Source organism: Drosophila novamexicana, unplaced genomic scaffold (assembly GCF_003285875.2).
Source record: "Drosophila novamexicana strain 15010-1031.04,08,12 unplaced genomic scaffold, DnovRS2.1 tig00000770-arrow-pilon, whole genome shotgun sequence".
NCBI lineage: Eukaryota > Metazoa > Arthropoda > Insecta > Diptera > Drosophilidae > Drosophila > Drosophila novamexicana.
Window position 1 is genome coordinate 2466377 of NW_020824821.1, and position 27111 is coordinate 2493487.

A 27111-nucleotide genomic window follows, 5' to 3' on the forward strand; every position below is an offset into this window, starting at 1 on the left:
AGTTATTTGATCGCCAAAACCACCTCTGCATAACTTGAATTTATAAGAATCGCATAGGAGTGCAATATTAACAATTATATCCTTTACAATAGGCAGCGCAGTAGACTACATACTACAGATTATATAATAAGAGACATACATACACACATGTATACATACATACGTCCATTCATACATATTTAAAATAAAATAAATAAGAGGCATTATATTATATTAGTTCTTCGTAGATTCCTTTACTATATTACACATCGATTTGTTAGATAATATTTCAATATTCCGATTACTAGATCTCTGCCATATTCTTATCAGTTGCCGTGACGCGGACGTCTACCCCAAGGAAATTGCTTGCCATATTTGGCCAAATTAGCAGTCAAGTTCAATGTACACATCGCTTGACTTTTTATGTGGGGCATGTGATTTTCATAAGTGTCTCCACTCGAAAAGATAAGATAAATAACATAAGCTGAAAAGTTGAGCCATTTTGTTCCATTTTTAACAGGCTTGCTGCATTTAACAGCTGGCAGTTGGCATTCCGGGATTTAGTTGCGTCAAAGCAGCTGTTGGCCAAAATTCGTATAATTAGACTGCATTGTTGCCAAAAATAAGTTTTATGACTTATCGTTTAGTTGCGAGTGTAGTATATTTATGAAATGGGCTCGTTAAATATATATATACATCTTATTTTATAATGACCCAACGTCACAGTCTATCGAATGGAAACGCCCCCGCGATATTTAAACGCTTATCGAAGACAATAATGGAGCACCTCTCCTTTGGCCCAGTTAATAAAAATAGGTAAAACGTCCCTCCCTTGCTGGTGTATCCCCAAACGCGTTTTGTGCGTCATTTTTCATACACGTTCCGTGTTCGATGAAAAGGGTATATTGGATTGGTGCAATGCTTGCCCGGCTTTCGATCCGACTGCATCAACGCAATTTTGTTAAGCCGGTTTGAGGTAAGTCTTGAAATTTTGAATATATATGCGTTTATCAGTTTCCGAGAAAGTGTTATAGTTTTCGGGCTCTGTCCATTGGGCGACGTTCAAGCCGCGAAAATATCTTCCACACTTTAAGAGCCATATTTCCAAGGAACACTATTGTTGAGCTGCTCTAATGATTGAACCAAAAAGTTTGCCTACGCTCGCTGGGGGCGTATCTCTTAATAAATTTGCCGATTAAAGTGTTTTATTGGACTGTGAATGAGTATAACGCAGTCGATTGTATCCGTTACATGTTGTTTTTGTATTGTTATTCCATGTCAGCTGCACTTTGGGCAAATGTTAATTGGTATTTGTGCACTTGTGAAATCAGCAAAAAAAAAACCAAAGCAAAAACGGGGTCTACGCGCCAAAAGGCACAAACGCCAGCCCCAAGCACTGTAATCTCCAAAAACGCTACAAAAACGCGCGCAAAACGCGCGTGATGTGTTTAACGCCTTAGTTCAAAAAACGTCACAAGGAAATGCTGCAAATTATGGGCCTCGGAGAAATATGACCTTTAATAATCATACGATGAAAGTGGTTAAGCTATTGACATTTTTAGACCCAGATTTGTTAAATACAACTAAAATAATATCAATAAATTAAGCTATATTCTTTTTTTAAAAGCACATAAAAATGTATTTGATTTTAACAGCTAATAAACTGTTTTTTTATTGACGAGAATCCAATATAAATTTTTTCGGAACCAGTTCCGTTCTTTACTTGAATTGACGGTACTTTCTTTTCTAAAAGAACCGACTAAGCTAAACTGGATCCAGTGATGCTATTTATAAGTCAGGTAAGTAAACATAGAAAATATTAAAATGACGCATTTAAATATCTCAATTGCATGGCACTCTTAAAAATGATTAAAAATTTCTAGATAATTTTATGCCCCAGTTTATTCCAAAGAAGCACCGTTATAAGGCAAATACAAATTTCTTACAAATATATATTATTGTGTTTTTTTAACCAGAAAAGCGTAACCACTCCTGATACCAGTTCAGGTTCACAACAATGTACAAATATGCGTTTCCAGAGTAATAGTTATTACTAGAATGTAATGTACGTCATGCAGATGCTTATCAGATGCTTCAGATATGCTTCCTGGCTAACGCCTGGATACAACTCCACAGCCCTAGTGCCAAAACGGCTGACCGCAAAGAGCCCGAACGACAGACCCGAAGCACACCCGAGCGACGCAGCAGAGCTGAGCGCCGAGTGGCGAACGTTTGAATGAAATCTTATTTTTAGTCACTCGCTGGCAACCCATTTGACAACACACACTGAGCGGAGGGTCCGCTGATAGCGCCGTCGGCAGAATTTTCATTTTTTACGAAATCGAACTGTTTTTCTTTCTTTGGTAGAGGACGTTGTCGTAGCGTCGCGTCGATCGTGTTTTTTGTCGTTTTTGAAATCGTTGTTCCGGTTTTTTCTTTCACATAGTTTTCGCTCCTACGATACCTTGTGAAAACTTATAGCCAGAGGCGATAAAGAAAATTAAAAGAATTGTGCAAATGGTGCTAACATTAAGCAACAACTAAATATTATCTGTAGAGCATCTTAAGAGCGGGCCTTGCAGGTCAATGGTCGTCATTTGTTTGAAATCGACGCCGTTGACGTTGTCACGCAATTCTCACACATTTTCCACAATTTTCCAAACAAATTTTGTGCTTGTAAAAATCGAAAACAAAATCGTTAAAAATCAAATTGGCAAGAAACGTGTCAAACCATTCAAAAAGAATAGCCACAAATAATTCACAAAAAGAAAAATAAATAATAATAATAAATAAAATCAAGTGCTGTGTTAAAGTGCAAAACACGAAAATGTTGAATTGTTGCTGCAACAAATTTGTGCAAATTTTTTAAAGTGTGCCAAAGCGCAGTCTAAATTAAAAGATTTTGGAAAAAAAAACAAGCGGCTGCAGGAAAATTACTAAAAAAAATAAAAATCGTAAAAGGTGCGTAAATTTAGTTTGTCAGAAAAAAATTGTCGTTACATAAGTTTCAAGTTGGTTTTTTCTTTCCCAGAAAAAATTGCAAATATTATTTGTGCTGCTGCTTAAAATAATTATTAGCTTTGCTGAAGGTTCGAGTTTTTGTTTAAAAAGAATTTCCAAAAATTTTCCATTTTTGCTGACGATTGGCTACACTTTAAGTGTCTAATTAGTGGTCCAATAGCTTTCGAAGAAAATTTTCTGGATTAAGCTATGCACGAATGTGTTCTTATATATGTATATGCTACACAAATTTTGACATTTAAACAAATTGAAATACTTTATACTTGGCAGCCAGCCGAATGAGGAAAATAATGTATACATTTTTTAAAATATATAAAACTTATTAAAAAAAATAATTAAAATTTATCAAAAATTTTCCTTTGCTAGCTATCAACTATAATTTTCAATTTCATCATAGATATCTGGCAAAAGTCAATGCCTTTTTTGGGTTAACTCTCGCTACTGCTAAACAAATAATAATATAGTGTATAAAATTGGCAAAAGCACATATTCTATTAGCTAGCTGCTAATTGCAATTATATTCATTTCATATTTTGATTAGATTTCAACGCCTGCCTAGCAAAACAAAAAAATAAACAAAAATGAAATTTAAGGGCTTAATCGTTCGATTAATTCCAATACTAAATGCATTTTGTTTAGTACTATTTTAATTTGTTGCTGTGAGAGTGTTTTTCATTTTCATTTATTTATTTAATTTTTTCTTTTTACTAATTTGGCAACCTTCTGACAGGCTCGTTGATGAAAGTGAAATTTCTATTAAATAAAATTCTATGTGCGTTGCGCAGCTCTCATTGGCTTATTTATAGTTTTTTTTAGCGAATCTTTCTATGGCTGTGTATCTGTTTGCGTGTGCCGGCATGCGTATCTTATAGTACGCGTATCGGAACACACGCGTTTCTAATCTCAAGCGATTCGCAAAACCTTTCCTTTTCTTCTTATTCACATTATTATTCTTGTGTCCTAAAAACTTGTCGGCTGCTGTTATCTAACAGTTCAGCATGGTGCTAGTTATCTAAGCTCAACTGACGCCGTATATTTGTATCTGTGGCTGTATTTTTTTTTTTTTTTTGCAATTGTATCTGTATCTGTGTGTGCGTTCGCACGCGAATTTGCGTTATTTGTTACGTCAAGCGGGCTGCGGCTATGTGTGCGCATCGGGTTCAACAACTGCTAATCACATGATATGTATATACTACACAGATCACAGGCAATAGACAGATATCGATAAGGTTGGGTATAAAAATCGAAGATCGGGTTATTTAAATTAATATAATGCTTTATATGTTGAGCCTGTTGTGGTTGTTTTTTTTTTTTTATTATTTAAATATGATCTACGTTTTATTTTTAAGTTTAACGAGAAGGCTTAACATGCTTTCGAACTAGATCAATTTCTTTTCTAATCCTTACAGTATAAATTATGCGATTACAAGCCATATGCGTATTAATTTCAGTTTGAAAAAAAAAAACGAAGAGTATAACAATTGAGCATTACGTCAACGCAAACATCTAAGTCAAAAGGGCAAACAATGAAACTAAGAACTGTTAAAACTTGTAGTTGTATCAAATATTTTAAAAATTGTATTGGACTTTAAGTGCTGATACGGCCATTAAATAAACCAAATTCCATTTAGTCAGTCGTAAAACAAAACTCATTCATTATACCTCAGAGAGTAGCGTGTGCCTTTTTTCGTTTTGTTTTCTGGGCTGCTGTCGTAAAAGCTGCACGATTATCAAGCACGAAATATTTTTAGGACTTTCGAATTATTATATTTGTAGAATGAAATTCCATTTGTTGTTAATTTTCATGACGCGGTTGGGCAACCGAATTCTCATCTGCACTTTGACACAATTCGTGTACGCGCCACGCTTGATTGATAGGCCTGGAAATTCTATGCAAAAATACAATAACAACAATAATAACATGAAATACAGCCCATTATATACCATCAAAGAGCTGGTGGTGTCGGGGTAGATAGTGCTTATCGCACGCAAAGTTTTATGGCCATGTGCGTAAATAGTGTAAAGTACTTAGCTGAAAGTGGCGCAAAAAGTGTCGCTCCTTGGCACCAGCAGCAGGGGCAGCCACAGTAGATCGGAGGGGAGTTGGCAGCACAAAAAACGCAGTTTTTCTTCTATATTTTGCTTTTGTTATATTGCATTAACGAAGCGTGAACACTAGACCACATAATGTGCGGCACACATTTGGCAACACCAACACACACAAACACACGCACACAAAACTTGAGGTACAAATCGTAGCCCCTAAAAAAAGACAAAAGAAAACCTAGAAAATCGTCGCACATTTTCTACACATTTTAAGCTTTTATTTTATTTTTATTTTTTTAGTTGTTTGACGCATTTTAAAAATATCCTAAGCGTAATTGTTGTTGTTGCTGTCTCTTTTCACGTTACTAATACGTCGCGTTGTCTTTTAATTTTTTGGCAGCTCTTTTTTGTTTTTTGCTTTTTTTAATTTCCCTCGTAAAGTGCGTGACTTTTAATTAGTCTACAATAAGTGTGCGAAATTGTGTGGGATTCTCTATAATTCTTTTGCATTTCCATATTAATTCTTGATTTATGGAGACGCAGATACATTTGTTGACATCATTCAGAGCTCGTAGATAATATTTTAAATATGCAGATATTTACTGTCGGCTCCAGAAGATAAATGTACTTTTTAAATAATTCTGATTCGTTATGATTTGTTTTTTTTTTTTTCTGGCAATTTAAGAGCTTAAAGATACTTTTGGGTTTGCCTGGAACTCGTGCTTACAGAGACTTTTCGATTACTTAATAGAGTTGTAGATACTTCATTCGAAGGCCAGAAAGCTGCCAGATACTTTTATAATTAACATATATCTAGTGAAAGGCAACTGTTGTCTTGAAGAAGTTTTCAGTGACAACTCAGGAGTTTACAGATACTTTTAGATAACCCTTATGCATTCGTAGATACTTCTATGCACTGCTGAGTGTGTGTTATATACTTTTTAAAGCTGTAGATACATATTAAATAGCTATTAGAAAGTATCATATATTTCTTGTGGTGACAGCTTTGGTGCTTAAAGATGCTTTTAGCAGTTACTTCTTGCAACGCTTTGATTTACATTTCTCCTCACATAAAAGCTTAAAGTGAACGCGCGCAAATCTCGAAAAAAATGTCTTTCAGATACACTTGTCAACAGCTCATGCAATGATATTTGCTTTGTAGTTAGCATATAGGCGGACACATGTGATCTGCTTGCCTGTGGCTATGGCTGTGACTGTGCCTGTGGCTTTGCCTTCGCTTGTCTCGTGCACTAAATATTTGAAATAGTTGAATTTCTCGAGAGGATTGCAGTGGCAGCAGTCGCAGCAGTGACGCGTCGGCCCAATTGCTTCCGGTTCAAATCGATTACACAGAAGCACGCTGCACTTTTTCCTTTTTTCTTCATCTTTTTCCAACTTCAGGGTTCTTCTGTGTTTCCGATGTTTTCTAAATACTCGTATTGCTGGGCAAGTATCGAACGAACGGCGAGCGCTCAAGTATCTGCAGCTCTTCTGGTTGTTCGTGTTATTGTATTTGTTTCTATACAAATTAAGTGCACAACGATTAGTGCATTTATGCCGTTGCCTTTTGTTTGAGTTATGTTTCGGTATCTTTTTCATTTTATTTTCTTCTTTTCGTTTAACCCCCCCCCCCCCCCCCCCCCCCCCCCTCTAGACGACCTTACGATAGTTTGCTGCTTTTCTTGTTTTTCCAAAGAAAATTAATTGTTTTGTAAACACGTGAGTGTTTTTTTTCATATGGCCCACAATGACAACGCATTCGGCAATTGCCGTGAGAGTGAACAGAAACAGAACTCCTTAAATACACATGCATTTGGTTTATATATATATATATATATACATTTATATATATGTATATGTATATCAATACTTTGGCTGCATCTTAATATCTTTTTGTTTGCATTCAAATAGACGGACATTTATCTATAGGCTGTCACCAAATGCTGCCGCAAATATCTACATGTGAACTATATATTTCTCATTCAATCTTGTGATTTGTGTGACTAAGAGACAAAACCGAAAGTCACAAGCTAAGTAAATATGCAATGCATAAACTATTATAATTTAACTTGAAATATTTATTATATTTTTGTTGAAAATGTTTTCACTTTCATCGAGATAATCAGCCTATGACAGGAGCGTCTACGTTGAGAGTGCGCGACTTGCAGATACTCTGTAATCAATTATAATTATTACTCTTAGAACTTCTCTAATAATTGATTTAATTTTTAGAAAATAATGAAAAGTATTGTCTAAAACAAATTAACTCTTAAATACAACATTACATATATACCTTAAATTTAACTACAGGGTACAGTAACTCACATTATACCCTGCTTTGGCATTGAATTGGCTAAAATGATATGGTTTTAAATAAATTATGGCCCGAAAAAATTCTTACAACACGCCATTAACACGACTTTGTTTGTTTGTTCGGCGAGTTTTGTTTGGGGCAATTTATTTTTATTGCCTCGCATACTAGTCTAAATACGAAAAAAAAGTTACCCATGCAGCCAAGTGATGGAGTAAAAAATAAAATAAAAATATGTAACCACAATAATGAAGAGAATTGCAAGAAAACTGTATAATTTCCACATAAAGCATAATGTAAGTGGGTTTTGCGGTTAGCTGTGTTTTGGCCAAGCTGTATTACCAAAATTGAAATTGTGGTGAGTGGAGGTGGCATTGAAAGGATAGATCTAGTGTGGAATTTTTGGGATCGCAAGGGAGTTTTGAAATGGAGGAGCATTCAATAAATAAAATTAAATAATTTATTATATTATACATACCACAATTTACGTTTAGAATACATCATCCATGGAAAAGGAATTAACACTATAAATAATTGGGAATAAAAAAAATATTTTTAATTTAATTTAATTGGCTATAATGTTTAATTTTGGTAAATTTCTTATTATAATAAATTTTATGTTTCAAAACTGGTCTTCTTCTTTTTGTGTTTTTATACCCTTGCAGAGGGTATTATAATTTTGTCGTGAAATGTGTAACGCAAGGAGACATCTCCGACCCCATTAAGTATATATATTCTTGATCAGCATCAACAGCCGAGTCGATAGAGCCATGCCCGTCTGTCCGTCTGTCTGTTTCAATGCGAACTAGTCCCTCAGTTTTATAGCTATCTTAATAAAATTTTGCAGAAGTCCGTCTTTCTGTTGCACGCAGCACATATGTGAAAACCAGTTGGATCGGACCACTATATCATATAGCTGCCATAGGAACCATCGGTCGAAAATTAAGTTTTTGTATGAAAAAACATATTGTTTATCAAGATATCTAGACCAAACTCGGCATTTATTATTTTTACTTTACTCCTCATATATATGCAAAATCCTATTAAGATCGGACCACTATATCATATAGCTGCAATAGGAACGATCGGTCGAAAATAAAGTTTTTTTATGAAAATACATTTTGTTTATCAAGATATCTTGACCAAACTCGGCATTTATTAGTTTTACTTTACTCCTCATATATATGCAAAATCCTATTTAGATCGGACCACTATATCATATAGCTGCAATAGGAACGATCGGTCGAAAATTAAGTTTTTGTATGAAAATACATTTTGTTTATCAAGATATCTTGACCAAACTCGGCAATTATTAGTTTTACTAAGGTCCTCATATATATGCAAAATCCTATTAAGATCGGACCACTATATCATATAGCTGCCATAGGAACGATCGGTCGAAAATTAAGTTTTTGTATGAAAAAACATTTTGTTTATCAAGATATCTTGACCAAACTCGGCATTAACTACTTTCCCTGTGCTTCTTAGATACGGGCAAAGCACTATAAGCATTATGAAAAGGTTGGGTCTACAAGGGTATTAGATCTTCGGCGTGCCGAAGATTGCCTTTCTTTCTCGTTTTTTTTTTTTTTGCATATTGAAAACTTTGTATAACTTTTTAAAGGTTGAGTTTCTAATTTTTTTTGTCATAAAAGTTGTTTTGAACTCAATATTTACAAATGTCTTAAAATTCAGTCCTTAGGTGAATTATTTAAATTTTTTTATGGGTTTGTTTTGTGTGTGATTTCTTTTTTAACGTTTGTTATCAACAACAGAAAACAATAAAATGTATTTTTCTATCTAAATATAAACACAACATATTGGTTATATGGCCTTTTATAGCACTAGCATTTGGCTAAACTTGATATTTTCGCTGACACGCATTAGAAAATGTCTTAAAAAATAAGTTAATACAAAGTTAATTGAAGACAACAAATGGCATGAAAACAAGATAAAAACAAAAAACAAAAACGCATTTGAACAACAAATCAAACAAATATAATTATAATAATAAAAACAAAAGCAAAAGCTCAGCTTTTAAATTTTAAAGCAAACAGGCTTTACGTATTTATTTAATGCAAATAACTATGCATATTTATATTAATAGACTACAATATATATATACTAGGCCGTTATATTAAATTAATATCACAATTTCCGACTTAGCAGTACAAAAAAATAAGCATGTAAAAATTTGCATTCACAAAAAACACATTGAAAACAGAAACAATCGCATTTAAATTTCAAATGTTGCTTAGGTGATAAATGTTTAAGACCGAGCCCCCCTGCCTTATGGCGAGTGTTGTTGCCCAAGCTCAACTCACAAGCGTGAGTCGCGGATCGGGTGGACAGGGCCATTGGCAGGGGCAGGGGCAGCCATGCGTCTGACATGAACTAATTAAGTTGCGCAGTTTGATCAGATTTACTGGCGACCAGTTTGCCTCAGCGATCCGTGGCGATACTTTCCCAACCTCGGGAGCCATCTGTCAGCGAAAACCCTATTAAGAAAAAAAAAAACGGCGAAACTAAACAAAGCAAATGTCAAATCCATTTGAGACGCATACATTTTTTTGGCGCTGCTAAAAAACGGCTGATAATCGCTTTTGGCGCTCGCAGACGCACAGTTCAATGACTAGGTCTAGGCAGTGTATGGCAGAAAGTCAGCTGGCCGAGTTTCAGTAAGCAACTTCAAGATCTCTAAATACCCTGTAATATAAAGCAGTCTAGGCAGTGTGTGGGAGAGCTTTAATAAGCAAATATAAAACTTTAGAGCTTACTCTGTAATATAGAGAGATGGGTTTTTAATTTGTTTCTACATGTTTTTTTTTCGCTTGCGTATTTTATAACAGAAGTTAGACTCTTTAATCATACCAGAACTTTGATTGTAGTTTGGGGTATTTTTTTGTTTTACAAAAAAGTCAGCCAATGCCAACTTAATTCCCAAAACAGCAAGTTATTTTATGTGCCCATTTCTAAAATTTGTTTTTGAGTTGGAAATTTTATTTTGTATTCGGTTTTGCCTATTTAGAATTGTATTGCATTATCTATAAATGCTGGTCTGAGGAAATAATTGAATAAAAATGGATTACATTTTTTAATTTGAAATTATCTCCAGGGTATACTTTCAACCTGTTATGGGTGTGCGCATATGTTTTTTTCTGTATTTTCGACTGCTGCGACTTGTCGTCAAGCAAGCGACAAGATGAATTTGCCTAATTTATTAAACGATGTGCCGCACAGTGAGCGAAGTCTAGCTAAAAATCAAGCCAAATTCTGATAAAAGTCGATTGAATAATTCTAGGGATATCTGATATACATTTGTATTTCTCACACAATTGAAAAGTTAAGCTTATTGTAATTGCCTGAATGCCTACAAACTATTTGAATAGGCGTTTTTTTTTGGTGACTCGTAAAATTAAAAAAGGTGCCGCCACAATTTTCTCTCTTTACAAAATTTTGTTTGTCCGTCTTTTGAACTGGCAACTCATTTTTTTGTTATTCAAATTATTATTGTTTTTTTATTTTTTGCCGCCTCTACCTTAAATTAGCTTTATATGAACATTAATTTAATTAAAGCTGTCGCAAAAGTTGCGCTCAGAATTTCCTGCCAATGGGGTGTGTCAGTCTTTTTCTGGATACCATTAACTATGGGGGCTGGAAGCGAGGTTCACAATAAATACGATAAGATTTGTTTTCTTGCTTATCAAAACTCAAAACTAAAATAATAAATAAAAACTTTCGCTTTCTCAGTTGGGCAACGGGGCGGACTGACCACTCCAAGAAAAGACGGCAATTTGCTGGGCCAACAATAACTGTTATTAAATTGCCACACAAGTTGGCAGCTCCTTGGCAGCGATATCAGATGATATGGTCCGGCCATCGTATAATATGCTTATATGGCACATTATTTTTTATGCTCTTTATAATTTGTTGATTATGCGCCCCCGGGCTTATGATCTTATGAATGACAGACGTTGTGCCTGAAACATAGCACGGATCATTAAAAGATACATTTCATTTGTCTGTTGTAGCCGACACCTAGGTGTTATTTTATACACAATCCACATTTTGTTTTTCCTTTTTTTTTTTTGGCTATTTTTGGTTATAGTATTTTCTTGTTATTTTTTTTATAACTTGGCACATGTGTCGCTTGTCCCTAAATAGTTTTCCTGAGGCTTTTTTGTATTTATTATTTTTATGCTGTACCTTTATTGTTGTTGCAGTTCCTGTGGTTCGCTGTGCGGCTTGCGGCCTTTTGATGCCCTTACAGAATATTTAACATAAATTCTACCAACTAGCGGCACAACAACAACAACAACAACAACTACAACAATAACAATAAAAACAACAAGAACGAAACTTGCGGCGTCGCTTGGAACACATATTGGGCCTGCTGGGTCGACTGGGCATTCAATTTGGAAGCTGTTTTGGGTGAAAGGCATTAACAAAAAAGTCAAGCCGAGCTGCCAAAGGGTTATGCATATTTTAAATGCTCATAAGGTTATTTTTATTAACAAGCTCGAAGCTCGAGCATGCCAATAAAATCAGCAAAGACAGCACTCCGCATTTTTGGCTTGGTGTGATACTCAGTTGTTAAATTTACACAAAAAATTCTAGATTGTTGAGTGAAAGGTGTCCAGTTATTTTTTTTCAATTATCTACATCTTAAACTTATTTTCTTATTATTTTGTTTTCACGGTTTTTAAATTTTTAGGCTGTTCTGTTAAAGAAAAGTGATATTTATGTTAAAACAGCATCTGCTTAACATAACATACAAATTTTAAGAAACTAAAATAGTTCACAAATTTCTTCTTGTTTTGTTTGTTGTCAATAAACTGGCTGCGAACATACAGAAATTTTCATATGTGAGCCCTAATCAATTTCACGCCTGTTAACAGAGTTCACCCAGACTGCTAACAGCGTGCCAGTTACTTACAGCTGCTTAACATAATATACAAATGTTAGTGAAAGTGCGCACCAAGGATCGGCTTATAGAATATTCGATTCAGTTCTTATAGAAACACATAAGAATATATTGGCTATAAATTGTAGCCGCATTTTATGACCCAACTGGTTGGCATCAGAACTCGCTTGCTGGCCCTGGATTTAACATGCGTGTGCGTGTCTGAGTGTGCGTGTGTGTGTGTAACGTCTTTGGCATGCGAATGCCGTTTTGTTTTTGGGACGACTTTGGAGCGGTCATAACTGTTGGCGTTTTATGTGCGTTTTAAAACGCGGGCGCGTGGCAACGACGACAAATTTGAATTGCGATGCCTTTGGAAATTGCATAAGTGTGTGTGCGTATGTGTGTGCTGATTATCTGCAGTGCTGCGACGTTGACGCAGCAGAAAGCAATTAACATTTTGATGCCTGAAATTTGGCCCACAGACAGACGTGGCAGACGGACGAGCGTTCAACGTGCAACATTATGAGTTGTCTGTTATTTATATTCGTTTAGTCGAGTTGGCGGCAATTGAATTGTTGTTGTTTATAGTAATTAAAACGGGGTGCACTTAAATGTTGCATAAAAAATCCTGCTACTGTTTGCAGCAGCAACTGTTGCCGCTGCTGCTGGCGCTGCTGCTGCTGCTGCGTAGGCATCTGAACACGTGCCAAAAAGTCGGCAGCAACGTCTAAGTGCAACGACAACGTCACTCAGCTGCCCCGTTGCATGCCCTGCGGCACTTCCTTAACGTGTATCACATAGATACACTTGTCGCTGCTGCAGTTAGTGTGTGATTATTTTCAAATTCGACACAGTTTTATACGCGAATTGTTTTTGTTGCCACATTTATTTTTAAGCAATTTGCCAGTCGCGCTGCGACTCTTGAGTTTTTCCCTTGCTTGGCTTCATTTTGCGAGTTGTTTTCCAATCTGTTTTTTTTTTTTTTACTTTTTCTTTCGCTTAGTTGGCCAATTTGTGCGTTCGGTGGGGGAAAGTCATTTTCGATGTTTCGATGTGTTTTCACCGAGTTTTTTGCATAACTGCCCGAGCGAGCAGCGTCTCCCTTTTGGGGCGGTATTTATGTAACCCGCTGACCACTTGACGCGCCCATAGATACAATTGTATCTTTTTGTGGTGTATCGCCGGCTACGTCTGCTCGTCGAGCACGCACTGATAGTCGCTGCCTAAAAATAAACTGTGCCACTTTGCGGTGCCATCGTCAGGCGTCTGCTTAATATAGCCACATCACTAATTAAATGTCAAAATTACGCATAAAAGCGCTTAGATTCAAGAATTTATATACAATTCGGCTAATCTTAAATGTTGGCGTTGGAATTTTCAAAGCCAATTCAAATATGCAATAACTTTTATATGTTAAGCGCTCTTCGAAATACTTTAAAAATGTCACATGACGGTTGGGGCTACAAATTGCAGTAGCAGGTGCTCTAACTGATGATAATATCTTTTGATAGTCAACCTTGTAATATAGATGTTAAATATAATTGGAGATTCTAGTCGATACTACAAGAAAACGACTGAGAAAGAGATAAAAGAAAATACATATATAGAAAGACATAATATAAAGATAAAATATGGATAGAAGATAGTGTAGACACAGGTGAAATATAGAATATAGATGTGTGAGAAATATGAAATATAGATGTCGATAAGGGCGTTAGATAGCAGAAAAATTGAGGATACTTTGAATATAAATAATAGGTAGTTTAAAACTTGAAGTTAAAAGGAAGATATATGGAGAACAGGTCAAAGATAGATATAAGACAGACGAAAGATAAAAGCGGCAGATGAAAGATATAAGGAAGAAAGATAGAATTTAAAAGAAAGTATATATTAGGCAGATAATCGAAGATAGATAGCTGCAAGACAGGTGGAATGGAGATAAAATGAAGAGTCCAAAAATAAAGAAGGCAGATAGATGGAAGATAAATAAATGAGAAAAGGAAGATAAAGGTAAGAGAATAGAAAAAAGTTACAGAAATCAATGAAAAACATTCATGCATTATTAAACATCCATCAATAAACTTCACGCAATACATTTCTTCAGAGCTGCAATTCGTTTATAATTCACAACTTATTTAAACACTTTTGCTTTCAATAACCTTTGCTCTGCTCTTCTCTCGTTACAGTTTGAAAACTGCAATATGTTGGCGTTGCAACCACAAACCTAAGCACACAGCAACTTCGTTACGTACAACAACAAGAAATTCGTTGAGTTGTTCGAGTTTCAGACTTGAAAGACCCCACTGTTGACTGCTCTGACATGACTAGGAAGTCAGTGGAGTTGATAAAATGCATTATCAGCGGGGAAGACGAAGATGAAGATCCGCAACATCAACATCAACAGCAACAGCAGGAAGGGCAAGCCATGAAATTGAAAAGTGTTAAACAAGTCTACGATATGATAACCTAAATTTCCTGCCAGCAAGCGGCGAATTTATTTTAACTGGAACAGAGAACTCTAAAAGAAAACGAATACAAATAAAACCAAGAAAATCAAAACAAAAACACACAACGAAACGAAAGTAAAGGGATATATATATACATATACATATATATTTTTTTTATGTTATTGAAACGGGGCGTTCATATGTTTCAACGATATTTAAGGGCGTGCCGCACGCCCAGCAACAACTGACAAACTGAGGGGGCAGTGCCCAACAGCAACAGTCGCAACAATTTTCAAAACAACAACAAGTACTTGAAAAACTGAAAAAAAATCATCAGCAACAACAACTAAAAACTCTTGTGAAACTGCAGTTGTAATCTTTCATGCGAAGAAACCTGCGTTTGGATTGGAGGGCCCTGGCGATGCTGGGCGCCCTCCTTTCGTTTATCATAGCCTGGTCGGGTCTAGTGTATGCATTGCCAGCGCAAACGGCGATATCGAACCAACAACAAGCCACAAACAATACGCAAGAAAACGTAAATAATATCATTAGCAACAACAACACTAACAGCAACAGCAACAGCAACAGCAATAGCCGTAATAAATATAGTAGTAATAGTTCTATACAAAGTGATCATAGTCGTAATAGTCGTCTCGTAGTGCTGAAGAGTGAATATAGTTTAGATCAAAATCAAAGTATTAGTGCTGAATTTAATATGCGAACGTTAAACATTACAAATCCATCAACTGCCATAAACTCAATTACCGCAGCACCCAGCAGCAGCAGCACAGCAGCAACACCCAGCAGCAGCAGCACAACAGCAGCAACAGTTGCTGATGTGGATCCTTTGGGTTTTGTATTTTCATCGGCGCCACGTGCACATTTGGCAATACTCTCACGCACAGAGCGCAGCATACGACATCAGCATCTGCATATGCATCATCAGCAACCGCATAACAGACAGCAGCAACAATCGCCTGTTGCTGCTGCTTCGGCTGCTGATGCTGCTGTTGCCGGCAACAGCAATTTCATTGGTTCGAAATCGAAAAGACTGAATAACTCTAGAAATAATCTACACATAAATAGTAGCAGTAACAACAATCCCAACAGCAACATCAACAACAATAATCCCAGCAATTTGGATCGCAACGAACGCTCCACCATCTCCCATATGGCGGGTGTATCTCGCAAAATCCAGTTATATATCAAGAATCGTATACTACAGCTGCTGCCAGATGGTACTGTAAATGGAACACAGAACGAGCAGAGTGAATACAGTGAGTATCCATTTTCTTACCACTAATATCCGAATTATTATATCGGGTATTTCTAAGATAGAGCTCTCCCTTGCTGAACTGCGATTGGAAAGGTGGCAAAAGCTTAACAATGGGCAGAATTTTGAAGTTTTCATGAAAGGCGTAAAGATATTTTAATTGAAGGTACTTGAAGTATCATTTTCTAAAAATAAAATTGTACATTACCTTAAAATAATACGAGTATATAATAAATAAGTATCTCAAATTAATGGCTCTGAAAAATGACAATTTAAACGAAAATATATCTTCTACTTTTATTTAAACAAATAATAAGAGAATTATAGAATTAGTGTAGAACTTCTATAAATAAATCATCTTACTTTATTCTTTTACTTATATTCTTCTATATTATGGATAAATTAGTCTTTCAATCTGCAGAAACGTACAAGCTAATGAGGTTTTTTATTTCATTTATAAAAATTAATTTTAAATAATTTTTTATTCAAATTTCCCACTGAACTACTTTAAACCTAAATTTTTTTTTTAATTTCTGAAATTTCCAAAAAATTAGTAATAGCTATATAAAATTGTTTAAATTTAGGTAAGTCCCCAGAGCTAAATTTGGTTTTTATGTTCAAGATTGTAACTTTGACCTTATGTGTAAGAAGCTGTCCAACCGAACTTCAAAGTTGACGCCCCATTGTTTAAGTTCCCTTCCACCAAACTTGCCGCAAAAATGTTTAGTTTTTCTATCATTTTCATCAACATAAACAAGCAAATAAACTAATGTCCATACAACATACATAATATTGAAATATCAGCAGAGCAATATGTAGTATATATCTGTGTGTGTGTGTGTGTGCTTGTGTATATATAGATCACTTGGCACACGCCCACTCATGAAGCGCCCACAAGTTGAAAGTTCTCATAAAAAAACGATGATGATGTTGTGTTTTGTGTTTGTTTTAACGCAAAAAAAGCTGCCTGTGGGTCGGGACGTGTTTGGTTGGCCAAGAAAATACATATGAAGAAAAGGCGCGTTGAAAAATGTACAACAAAAAATATAAGAAAAATATTTGTAGCGTAGCTGTTTATGTTGAGCATCATTAAGTCAGACACTTGATTTGGCAATCTGCTGCTGTTTAGGGCGCCCAGGAGAGAGGCATCTATTGTATTATTTGCCATATAAATTTATGTTGTACGTGTGTGTGCGTGTGTGTGTTAAGGCTGAATTGCTGGCATAAATCTTGCTTTAATGTACTGAGCGACCTGATTAGCTGCCGCTGCTCATGAGTCAGCCCATCTTAAGCAGTCTATTGCAACTTGTTGGCCAAATTAATTTACAGCTTCATTTTTATTCAGTTTGTTAATTTTTTTCTCGCTTTTAGCTGCGGCAATTTGCAAGGCTGATAACAAAAGCGGCAGCCAAAACTTGTTGTACAAGCGGCCGGTTTTAGTCGCGTTTTTAATCGCGCGCAGGCATCGTGCTATTGAGACATCAGCGTCGCGATGCCGCTTAGATAGTGCAGATACATGATTGCTGTTGTTGTTGTTTTTGTTGTTGTAGTGATACCAAATTTATGTTGTTGTTGCTGCTGCCTGCAGCTCGGGTATTAATTTGATTTCATGCGCCTGCCTCATCCGATAATGTTTCCCGGCTGCGATAAGATTTAGCCCGAAAAGTGTATTCAATGCTTTTTCTTTTTGGTTAAAAGGCGCTTTTATAAGGTGTTTGGGAAAAGATTTTTATAGCAATTGCTCAATATTTAACACTCAACCACTTTCCCAAAATGTTTTTATGCTTGTGTGCGTTTTCTTTATTGCATGGAGTTGGTGAGTTTTTCATGAGCTTTCAAACAAAAATCACGCACTTGACGTGCTCTCAATTTCTGTCGAGCGAGTTTATTAGCCATTATAATCGTTTTTCGTTGATAAGACGCGCTCTTGATTAATCTTGACTGTCACAAAGAGGAAAAAGAGGGACACACATTTTTGGAAAGTCTTGCGCAAATTGAAGCTGTCTAAATTCAAGAAAATTGCTTATAATTTCCACGCATTTTCCTCTAGAGTTCAGCAAAGCAGTTGACCTTTAAAAAAATAAAAAAAAATAAACCACCAACTCAAGTTGCAATTTGCTCGAGCAGCTAACGGTGAGTGAGTGCCACAGAATGCGCAGACCGGATCCTCGTAGCTGACCTCAAACCCTTTGGGTTTTGCTGCTGATGGGGCGTGCATATTTTCATAATGAAATATGAGTGTACCAGTACCTGGCGGTTTTTTATTTTTCTTCCACCAAGTCTCTGTGGGCAATTATGCGACTGATTTAGTACGTGGTGCATGGTGCAAGGTGTGAAGTTAACTGATGTGGCTCTGGCTAAAAGCTGACGCCGTGTCTCGGGTCTCGAGTCTCGCTTGTTTTCATTTGGGTAGATGCTAAAAGCTTCCGACAGATTTTTTTGATAACTTAATTTACGGCACGTCTTCAGCGAGTTGATGAAGTTGTTGCATCGATTTTTGAGCTGCGTAGCTTGCGTTACTTTCACTGTCACTCGACTTGTGGCCCGCGTGTTAATTGCTTTTCGTAAATACTATATGCCGCTTTATTCACCAGATTTTGTTGCATTTTAGGCACATCAAAGACTGTGCTTTCAGCTACATAAATGTCCAAAAGTGTGAGCAACAACAGTTTGCTTTGTTCCCATTCGATTATGATTTAATTTATTTTCTTCTATTTTATTTGTTCTTTTTTTTTTTTTAAACTCATCAATGGAATGTTCACATAAAGCATATAAGTTATAGCTATTTAAGACCTTTCCAAGCCAGCTGGACTTCAACCAGCTACACATTCCGGCGCAGACAAATTGCACAAATTGTGTAAATCCCCCGCCCGGTAGCATTATCATGATTAATATTGTAATCATTTGGTTAAGAGCCTATTCAGAGCGAATTTCAACACACAACACAATCAGATTCAGAAGAGCGGAACGTAGCATGTCCAAGGGCCAGCTATTATATAATTTTCAGCACATAATACAATAAATTAATTTTTACAATGGGCCAGAGCTCAAGAGAATCAAAAGATACATATCTAGATGTATCTAGACAACTGCTCAAAATACCTTTTCCTTGTAGATAGTTCAGCACATAAACAAATTATTTAATTATATGAGCTCTTACGTCACCAACTATATATATCTAGATACATGTGTATCCAGGGCCTACATGTGTTATGAAAATATTCAAACTGTTCAAAATGAAAAGCTTTGGAGGTAATTTAGCTAGCTTTTACATAATTTTCCACTCAGTAAGCAATCAACAAATATTTACAACTTCTCTTTTTTTGATCAGCTACATCATCAGAATATTTACTAGTTGCATAGAAACACTTGGTCTGCAGCCTAAATTTCTTTAGAAATGGGTTAACATGAAATCTGGTAGCTTTGTTATAGCATGTTCATTGTGAATTATACTCTAATAAGCTTTACGTGCTGCTACGTCATAAGATAGATATGTGTGTATCTTTATACACTTGTATATACAGCCGTTAAATTGCCCTACAAATGCCAATAGATATCTTTCATATCAAAAACGACACAGAATTTTAATTAAATAAATACATAAATTAAAAGAGTGCTTAAGTCAAAACTTTTGATAGACAGTTTAGTCAGCTATTATATCACTTTCAGCACATAAAATAATAAATTACATTTTTACAATTAACTTGAGGTAGCTACGTCACAAGATACACAGATATATTTATGTATCCAGACACATTGTGAAAAATCTCTAAAGAAATATGCTCGAAACCGAAAAAAATGTTAACATTAGAACATTTTCGGATAGTCTCACGAGCCGGCTGCCACAGTCAGTTTACGCGTGTGGGTGGGAGGTGCTGATGCTGCACCACTTGATGTGCTATTGTCAGCGAGTCGGCTCATCAGAACGCACGGTGTGTGTATCTTTTGCGTGATTTATGCGGCGTACGAGCAGCATGAAAGTGTTTTGTTTTAGATAAGATTATGTACATACATATATATATATATATATAGGGTATATGGCTGAAACTGAAGCGGGCAACGCAATATGTCACATGGATTTATAGTTGGCGTTGGCGTTGGCGCTCTTCTGTTTTGCCTGCAAAAGTTTTCCGGCTGCTATTTTTAGTACAGATGGCAATGAACTGTACTGGTTGAAAATTATTCAAGTGCTCGGCAATTCGATTATGTAAAAGGTCTAGGCCATTAAAGCAATTGCTAAAAGCCAACTTATTCAATCACCCACAATTTGGTGGCTGCTTGGCTTGATTTTATCGTCAAGGGGTTGCCTTAAAAACGCCAAAACTTCGAAGAGACATTGACAAGAATGTTAAATTATGCGTAAAGTTCGTTAAAAATTTGTAAGCCTACCAGGTTGGTTCGTAATATTTATGAAGCTGGCCAGCCTATATAAATTATCATGATTAATGATATTTTGCACGCAGTTTGTTGCCAAGCAGCTGGCTGCTGGCTGCTGCCTTTGCTCTTGTTGTTGTCGTTGTTGTTGTTGCCGTTGTTTTACAAGCTTTTTACGAGCAATTCATTTTCACCCCAGTCCCAAAAAGCCCGCAGCAGCCACTCACATATTGACCGCTGACCAGTGGCAAAAACATTGACACAGAAACCAAAAACTACAAGAAAACCGAACAGCAACAACAACAAGTCACAGCCGCAGATATCGAAAATTTATTGTTTAAACATAAAAAGTGTTTAACAACACGCTAAATAAAAATTGTTGACTGTAAGTTGAAATGAAGGCTGATTGCCTCATGCGACGTATGCGTAATTTGTAATCAGAGTGCACTTTGCTACCGTCTCAAGAGATCTAGATAGCAAAACGAGCCTGTATTATATTGTTGAAGATTATTTTTAAAGATGTTTATAAGCTGAATGAGCACAGCTGTTCTTTCCGAGACTTTCATAAAGCAAAAGAAAATATTATTTAATTAGAACGAATTTCTAGGGCATATACGATAGCTAGAATTTCTGGAGCAGGTGATATTCCTATCAATGATATGGCCATACGCATCCATAAATATATTTTAATCCTACACAGACTACTTAAACCATTGATCAACTGTCTTAAATAAGAGTTAATCTAGGAGCATGCCCGGAGTTATTTCTATACCCAAAGTACTCTTTTAAGCCTGACACAATAATATATAATAAGTAATAATAAAAATAATAAATAATATTTGTCCAATTTAATTTAATAATAAATGGCAAATTAAATTAATTAAATTTATTCAGCTCAATTTTTGAGAAATAAACTTCCGTCAAGCCTTAAACAAATGCTATGTTATCGATAAGTCGATAGGTAACTATTTTTGGCATTTTGATTTGCAAAATGTGGTCACACTCTTAAATTGAAAACAGCTGACTTTGTTTTCAAATCATTGCTTACCAAATTCTCAAAATCGTGAATTTTTGATATTGCTCATGGAAAATACCAATGTGATCTTATAACCAACGGCCAAACCTTATCTAAATGGCATACAAAGTTCGTTGTACAGAGCAGAGAGAGTATCAAGAGCTCGTCTTTACTTTTGTTTTTGCTTTTTCGTTTTATGATAACGCACGCGATTGCCAATTAGAGTGCAATTAATTTATAATCCCGCGCACTACTTGATAGACCCACATACGATCGGCTGACACAGTTTCGGTATACAATGTAGTGTATGTGTGGCAACATGAACGATAATGTGATTGCACTGCTCAGCCCCCTGATATGATATTTATGATAGGGCAGGTACGTAGGCATACATATATATGAATATATATATGGGGAAATACCAGGCGCCAGTGCATGAAATGAAATTTCTAGCTTCAGCTTAAGGTATTGGGCAATGAGTCATAAATTAGTCGCATGCTAAAAAGCCGTGTAGATTTTTTCGATTTCTTATCGATAGAGCGCATTAGTGGAAACATTTGCATTTTGTAATTCATTTTGGCATTTTAGTGACGGCCTCTCCGAACCAATCGAAATGCAAATTAATCACATAATTTGCACGAGTTTCAAAACACGTTGCAGTCGGACTATCGATTATTGACGAAAAAGAAAAACGAAATAAAACGTGTTCAATTTTTAGCTGGCTCAATTGCAAATTGGCTTAATAAATAGATCCAGTTCGGTGTAATGCATTACAGACTTGTAGGTGGTCATGTTTTGGCTGTTTAACTACTTGTTGCTCTCTGATGTTGGCCGATTTCATGCTCGAATTTCAGCCCCCAACTTGCTCTGGCTAACCCAAATTTTTTTCCGAGTCCCGGGTTTTCTTTTTTCATTTCTTTTTTTTGGAACGCGTGTCTCGGACACTGAAGATTTACGACTCGTATGACCATGAACGTGCTGGTATGGGGTGTACGTATGTGGGTACTAAACTCAATCGTATGGTAAAAAAAATTATCGCGTTGGTATGCGAACCAAATTGAAACGAAACGAAAACTGAGAGAAAAATAAAGTAAATGGTGTGTGTAAGTATCTCAATGCTGTGTGTGCATGTGTGTGTGTGCATAGAAAGCGTTTGCTTTCGGTGTACTGTTTGGAAAGACGTTAAAAAGGTGTAGGGAGCAGTGATATACGACTCTGTGGTTTGTGTTTGGGTGGGTCGTGAGCAATTGTGAGACTCAACTTGCACAGATCTTCCGGGAATAAGTAAAGCTTTACGTTCCAGCAGCTTATTGGGTAAGAGGATTTCAGTTAAATTGAATACTAATTATCGCATGTTTTCATCAACAGAATTTCCTCAAATAGTTTAAAAAATCTTCAGGTTTTGTATATATTTACAATTTCACTTGCTTTTCTGGATTCCATTTCGCTTCATTTATAATATTTTTTTCACTTAACTTACAAAATCTTTTAGGTCTCCACATTCTTTGTGGCTCTTCAAATAAAGTGAATTCTCTTCCGCCAAATCTTATCGGATATGAGAACAGGTGCTTTGGGATCGCAGCTAAAAATATAAATTTAAAATATCTTGAAGTAGTTTTTAACTTATCTTTTATCTCATCCTTGTCTTCTGTAATGCCTAATGTCTAGACATTTTCCTAGACATTTCCCCAAGTGCGTAACCCACACGCAGTGGCAGGGAGGGCTTCTGCGTGGCGGCCGCCTATTGAAAATAGTTGCATACATATTTCTCGTATTTCTAGCAAGTCCAAACAATTTATTAGCGACAATTCGCCGGCTTGTAAATGATGTATTAATGACCGTTTTACGACAACAACAACACAAGTTGCAAGCCGCTCACGCGCACAAAATAACAAATTTCAATTACAGCGCGTACTATGAATCCGGTTTTAAAATGAAAGCCGGAGCCTGGGTGGTGGCCAACCACTGAGGGAGCAGCAGCAGCAGCTCTCTCGTATACCCATCTAGGCATCCAAAACGCCTCTTGCCAAGTGCAACTTAGGCATAGATATGTTCGCACTTAATAGCTCAAGTTTACGGCAATCGACAAATTGGCGCGTTAATCTCTGCTGCGCGAAAAAATACACTCTCTACAACTCTTAAACCCATTGAAAATTGATAGAAGAGGTATAATGGTTTTGGCCAAATTTATGTAACAGGCAGCGGGGGGCTATCCCGACTGCTTTATATATACTTATATTAATACATTTGCTCTCAGATCGGCGATGTGAGTTGATAAACCCCATTTAAGGAGTATTCGGGGCTTTGGGGTATTCACACTTTTGGGTGGAATATAGATGATCTGAAAATATCATTAGGATCGGACAAAAAAATCCGAAGTCCCATTATGTGAGGTCTTTTCGCGAAGACGGCGGTGCACAAACAAAATTCAGGGTATACTTTTAGTTGGTCACTCCCGATTAGAGCACCTTTGTTTTTTAGTGTGTTTATTTTTGTTGTTTTCTGATGTTTGAGGTTTGCGTATTTGTCATGCATGAGGCGTAGGACACGGGCGGCTCTTAATATGCGTCGCACCACATGCCGCTGGCAATAAACATCGTTCGAGGCCCGAGGCAGGCGGCATTTGGTTGAGGATGGAAAACCCGCTCCACATACGCTACTGGAAGCGGGTTAAGTGCGTGCAATTTGCGCTGATAAAAAGCAACGTGCTGAGCCGGGTATTGCGAGGGGGTTGTCGTTAACGGGCAAGGGGTATACAGATCCTGGGGAGGGGGGCTTAAAATTAACTGAAGCGGCTAAATGACTTCCGTTGGAAAAGTGAAAAGTCGCGCAATCGACAAAAGTTTCAAGCGTTTGCCTAATGGCTTGCCTTTGGCGATGTTGTATCTTGCAGATACATTTGTATCTTACAAGTAGGAAGTGTACCCAATTGAGGTGATGACACACACAATGTTGTCGCTGCTGGTGTGTGCGTGTGCCGCTGCTCTTGCAGTCTGTGCGTTGTGTATATACACAACAACAAAATTCTAATAGCATGCGTGCGAGACGTGCGTCTGGTATCGGGTCTGGCACTGGCACCGTCAGCGGCACCGGGCTTCGGGCATCGAGTCATCCACTATAGTAATATAGTATGCTATACTATCTGTATGTGGCCGGGCCATTGACTCTCTCAGTAGCAGACGCTTTTATTTAAACTAATTGACGCCCGCCGCATAACGCAAGCCATATGAAAGGTGTGCGTGTGTGTGCGGGTTTGCTTCTCCAGAGGTGCAATTGGAAAAGTGTCAATTGCCAGGAACTGCAACTGGATCTAGGGGGGATGTGCGGGGCCATACACCGGGCAATTGATGCGCGTCAAAATGAACAATGAGTTTCAATTAGTTGGCACGTTGAATTCCTGCAATGGCCATTTGTGATATGCCTTGCAATGAGGAAGTCTGAATGGTTTGCTGATTGAGCTGAACGGGTTACCCGCAGCACGCCAAGCGGACAGCGCGAGCTGTTGCAGTTGTGGGTGCTTGAACTAGCAGCAGCTTAGTTTCATGATAAGTGTGTGTCTCTGTGTGTGTATTTGTGTGTCTGTATTTGCTTTAAGCTAAATACGGCCTGAACTTGAGTTATTAATTTGTACAAATGTTTGCGTAAATGCTTGCACATCAAATCGATGGATTTTCTTATAAAGTTGAAAGCTCACCTTAAATTAATTTTCACAAAGTTGCTTGGAAGACAAATTAAAGTTGTATTCTTTTTCTACGCACAGTTGACGATTAACTGTATCGTTAGACCGTTAACGGCTGCATATCGATAAGTCATCGATATCAGTGTTGCATTACGTAATTGTATAATGACATTAGTGATAATGCACATGTGCATATACAACTATTTAAATCGAAAACTGTGCTAATTTTAGTCACTAGCAACACGTGCTTAGCGCATTGCGCAATTTGCGTTTTCATCAACATTCCCAACCTTGCGCAAGTTCCCCCATATTCATACCAATCAGTCATGAGCATGTGAGCTCCATATATGTATATCATTTATATTGATATATGGGATATTTTAGTACTTGAAATTGGTGTTGAATAAAGTGTTGCACACTCTGGTGGCCACCATGCGACGTGCCAGCTTCTTGGAACGTCCGACGGCGGTAAACTGTTGATCGTCGACGGTGATGATCATGCGATGCACGATTCCGTTTTGTCCATTGTTCACCACGAGGCACTCATACTTGAGTCCCGGTCGCATAAGGTCCAGCACGCTGGCTGGATGCATATTATCCCAATTGGCTGGCAGTTCCTTTCGCAAGGCGTTCGACGTATCCTTTTTGGTCTCCGGTTTATCCTGACACTCCCAGTCGGCGTACAGCTTGTGTATGGCAAATGAGGCCAACTTGAGCATGGCCAAATCTTTGTCGTTTTCTTCCTCATCGGAGCCATTCTCATTGGATTGAGCCATTTTAGACTTGAAATAATCGCGTAGCGCTAACTCGCAAACCCGTTCCTTGGCCAACTTCTTAGAACGGCCATTGGCCACGTATATCTTAGAGTTGAAGTTGATGCTGGCCTTAAATCCACCCTCGCCTCCGCTGGTTATTTCAAAGTCACCGAGCGAAATGCCCTTGAATTCCTTGAGCACCTTCACAGCGCTCTTAGGCACCATCAATCTGGACAACTGGTGTATTCCTGCGTAGGCGATGTTAGACCTTATATTGATTTAAATGAATCTACGGCTTTTAGCTACTTGCCCAACGACTTTCTGCGCTTTATGCCCGTATTCATTAGTGATAATTTAGGTTCCTTGGCAGCACTACGATTGTGCTTTAGCTTGCCTAACTTGGCCTCTGCAGCTCTCTCGGACTGCCAGGACCCTGGCTCCGATTTGTTGAAAAAGCTACAATCCATTTCAGCTTTTTCGAATAAATATCACGAAAACTTGTCCTAGCTTCTTTTCACTTACAAAAGCTAATGTAAAGTAAAATTTTTGGAGTGCTAAGAAGGGCAAATATATTTACAACGCCATCTTTGTGATGTTTTTTTTTTGTTTTTTGAAGAAACAAGTGCACAGGTCTGTAGGAAAACAGCTGTTGAGCTTTGATAATAACGAATAATAACATATATGTATCTGCCTTAAATTGGTATTTATAAATTAATATGTAGAAATATATAATTGTTTGTCCTGTCGTGAAAATTCCACTCACAATTGTGAATAATTGACGAAAGACCATTAAAAAATAAAACTTTTCGCATTAAAATTGCATTTGGATTCTTTGTATCTACAAAGTATTCGAGTCTTTCGCGAAACAATACCTTCAGAAATTCTTGACCTTTCCATATGGAAAATTTCCGCATTGCCAAAATGCCGCATTTAATTAACGCTGATTCCATTCCATTAATAAATCGCACATTAATTAACACATTTTATTAGCTGGCTAAAAGTGAGACCTTTTTAAATGCCTGCCGACTAATTTCAGCACAATTCTAACTCAAAGTCTTAATGAGCCGAAGGCAGTCTATACCCCATATGAACCCGTTCATTAAGATCAAACACTTTCGCCAGACAACGGCAAATGCTTCCGTGGCAGCAAAGGCATTTTATGAGCTAAGAAGACGCCTTGCACCAGAATGAGGAGGCAAATTGACTACTGCAACGTGCAACGTGCTACGTACAACGAGCTCAACTTGTTTGTTTTCAATGGCATCTTTTTTGTGCGGTGGTCGTTGGGCTAACCGCGGGGCTAAT

General features: G+C 37.0%; 2 protein-coding genes and 1 long non-coding RNA gene across 3 annotated transcripts in view; 1 reads left to right on the plus strand and 2 right to left on the minus strand.

Annotated features, from left to right (window-relative positions):
• Nucleotides 1–9568: 9568 nt before the first annotated feature.
• On the minus strand, nt 9569–10234 carry LOC115763726. The gene is made up of 3 exons (XR_004017936.1): nt 10135–10234; nt 9922–10080; nt 9569–9855 (listed from the first exon to the last, which is right to left on the minus strand). It is a non-coding gene; the product is annotated as an uncharacterized LOC115763726 (long non-coding RNA).
• A 4626-nt stretch (nt 10235–14860) lies between these two features.
• LOC115763723 (myb-like protein A) overlaps nt 14861–27111 on the plus strand; it is a 47984-nt gene continuing 35733 nt past the window's right edge. Inside the window, exon 1 of the mRNA XM_030706417.1 lies at nt 14861–15987. Within this exon, the coding sequence (XP_030562277.1) occupies nt 15093–15987 (895 nt within the window). The 5' untranslated portion in view covers nt 14861–15092. The remainder of the gene's footprint in view (nt 15988–27111) is intronic.
• On the minus strand, nt 25406–26337 carry LOC115763724. The gene is made up of 2 exons (XM_030706418.1): nt 26117–26337; nt 25406–26054 (listed from the first exon to the last, which is right to left on the minus strand). The coding sequence occupies exons 1-2, from the start codon at nt 26271–26273 to the stop codon at nt 25432–25434; spliced, it is 780 nt and encodes a 259-aa protein (XP_030562278.1). The 5' UTR covers nt 26274–26337; the 3' UTR covers nt 25406–25431.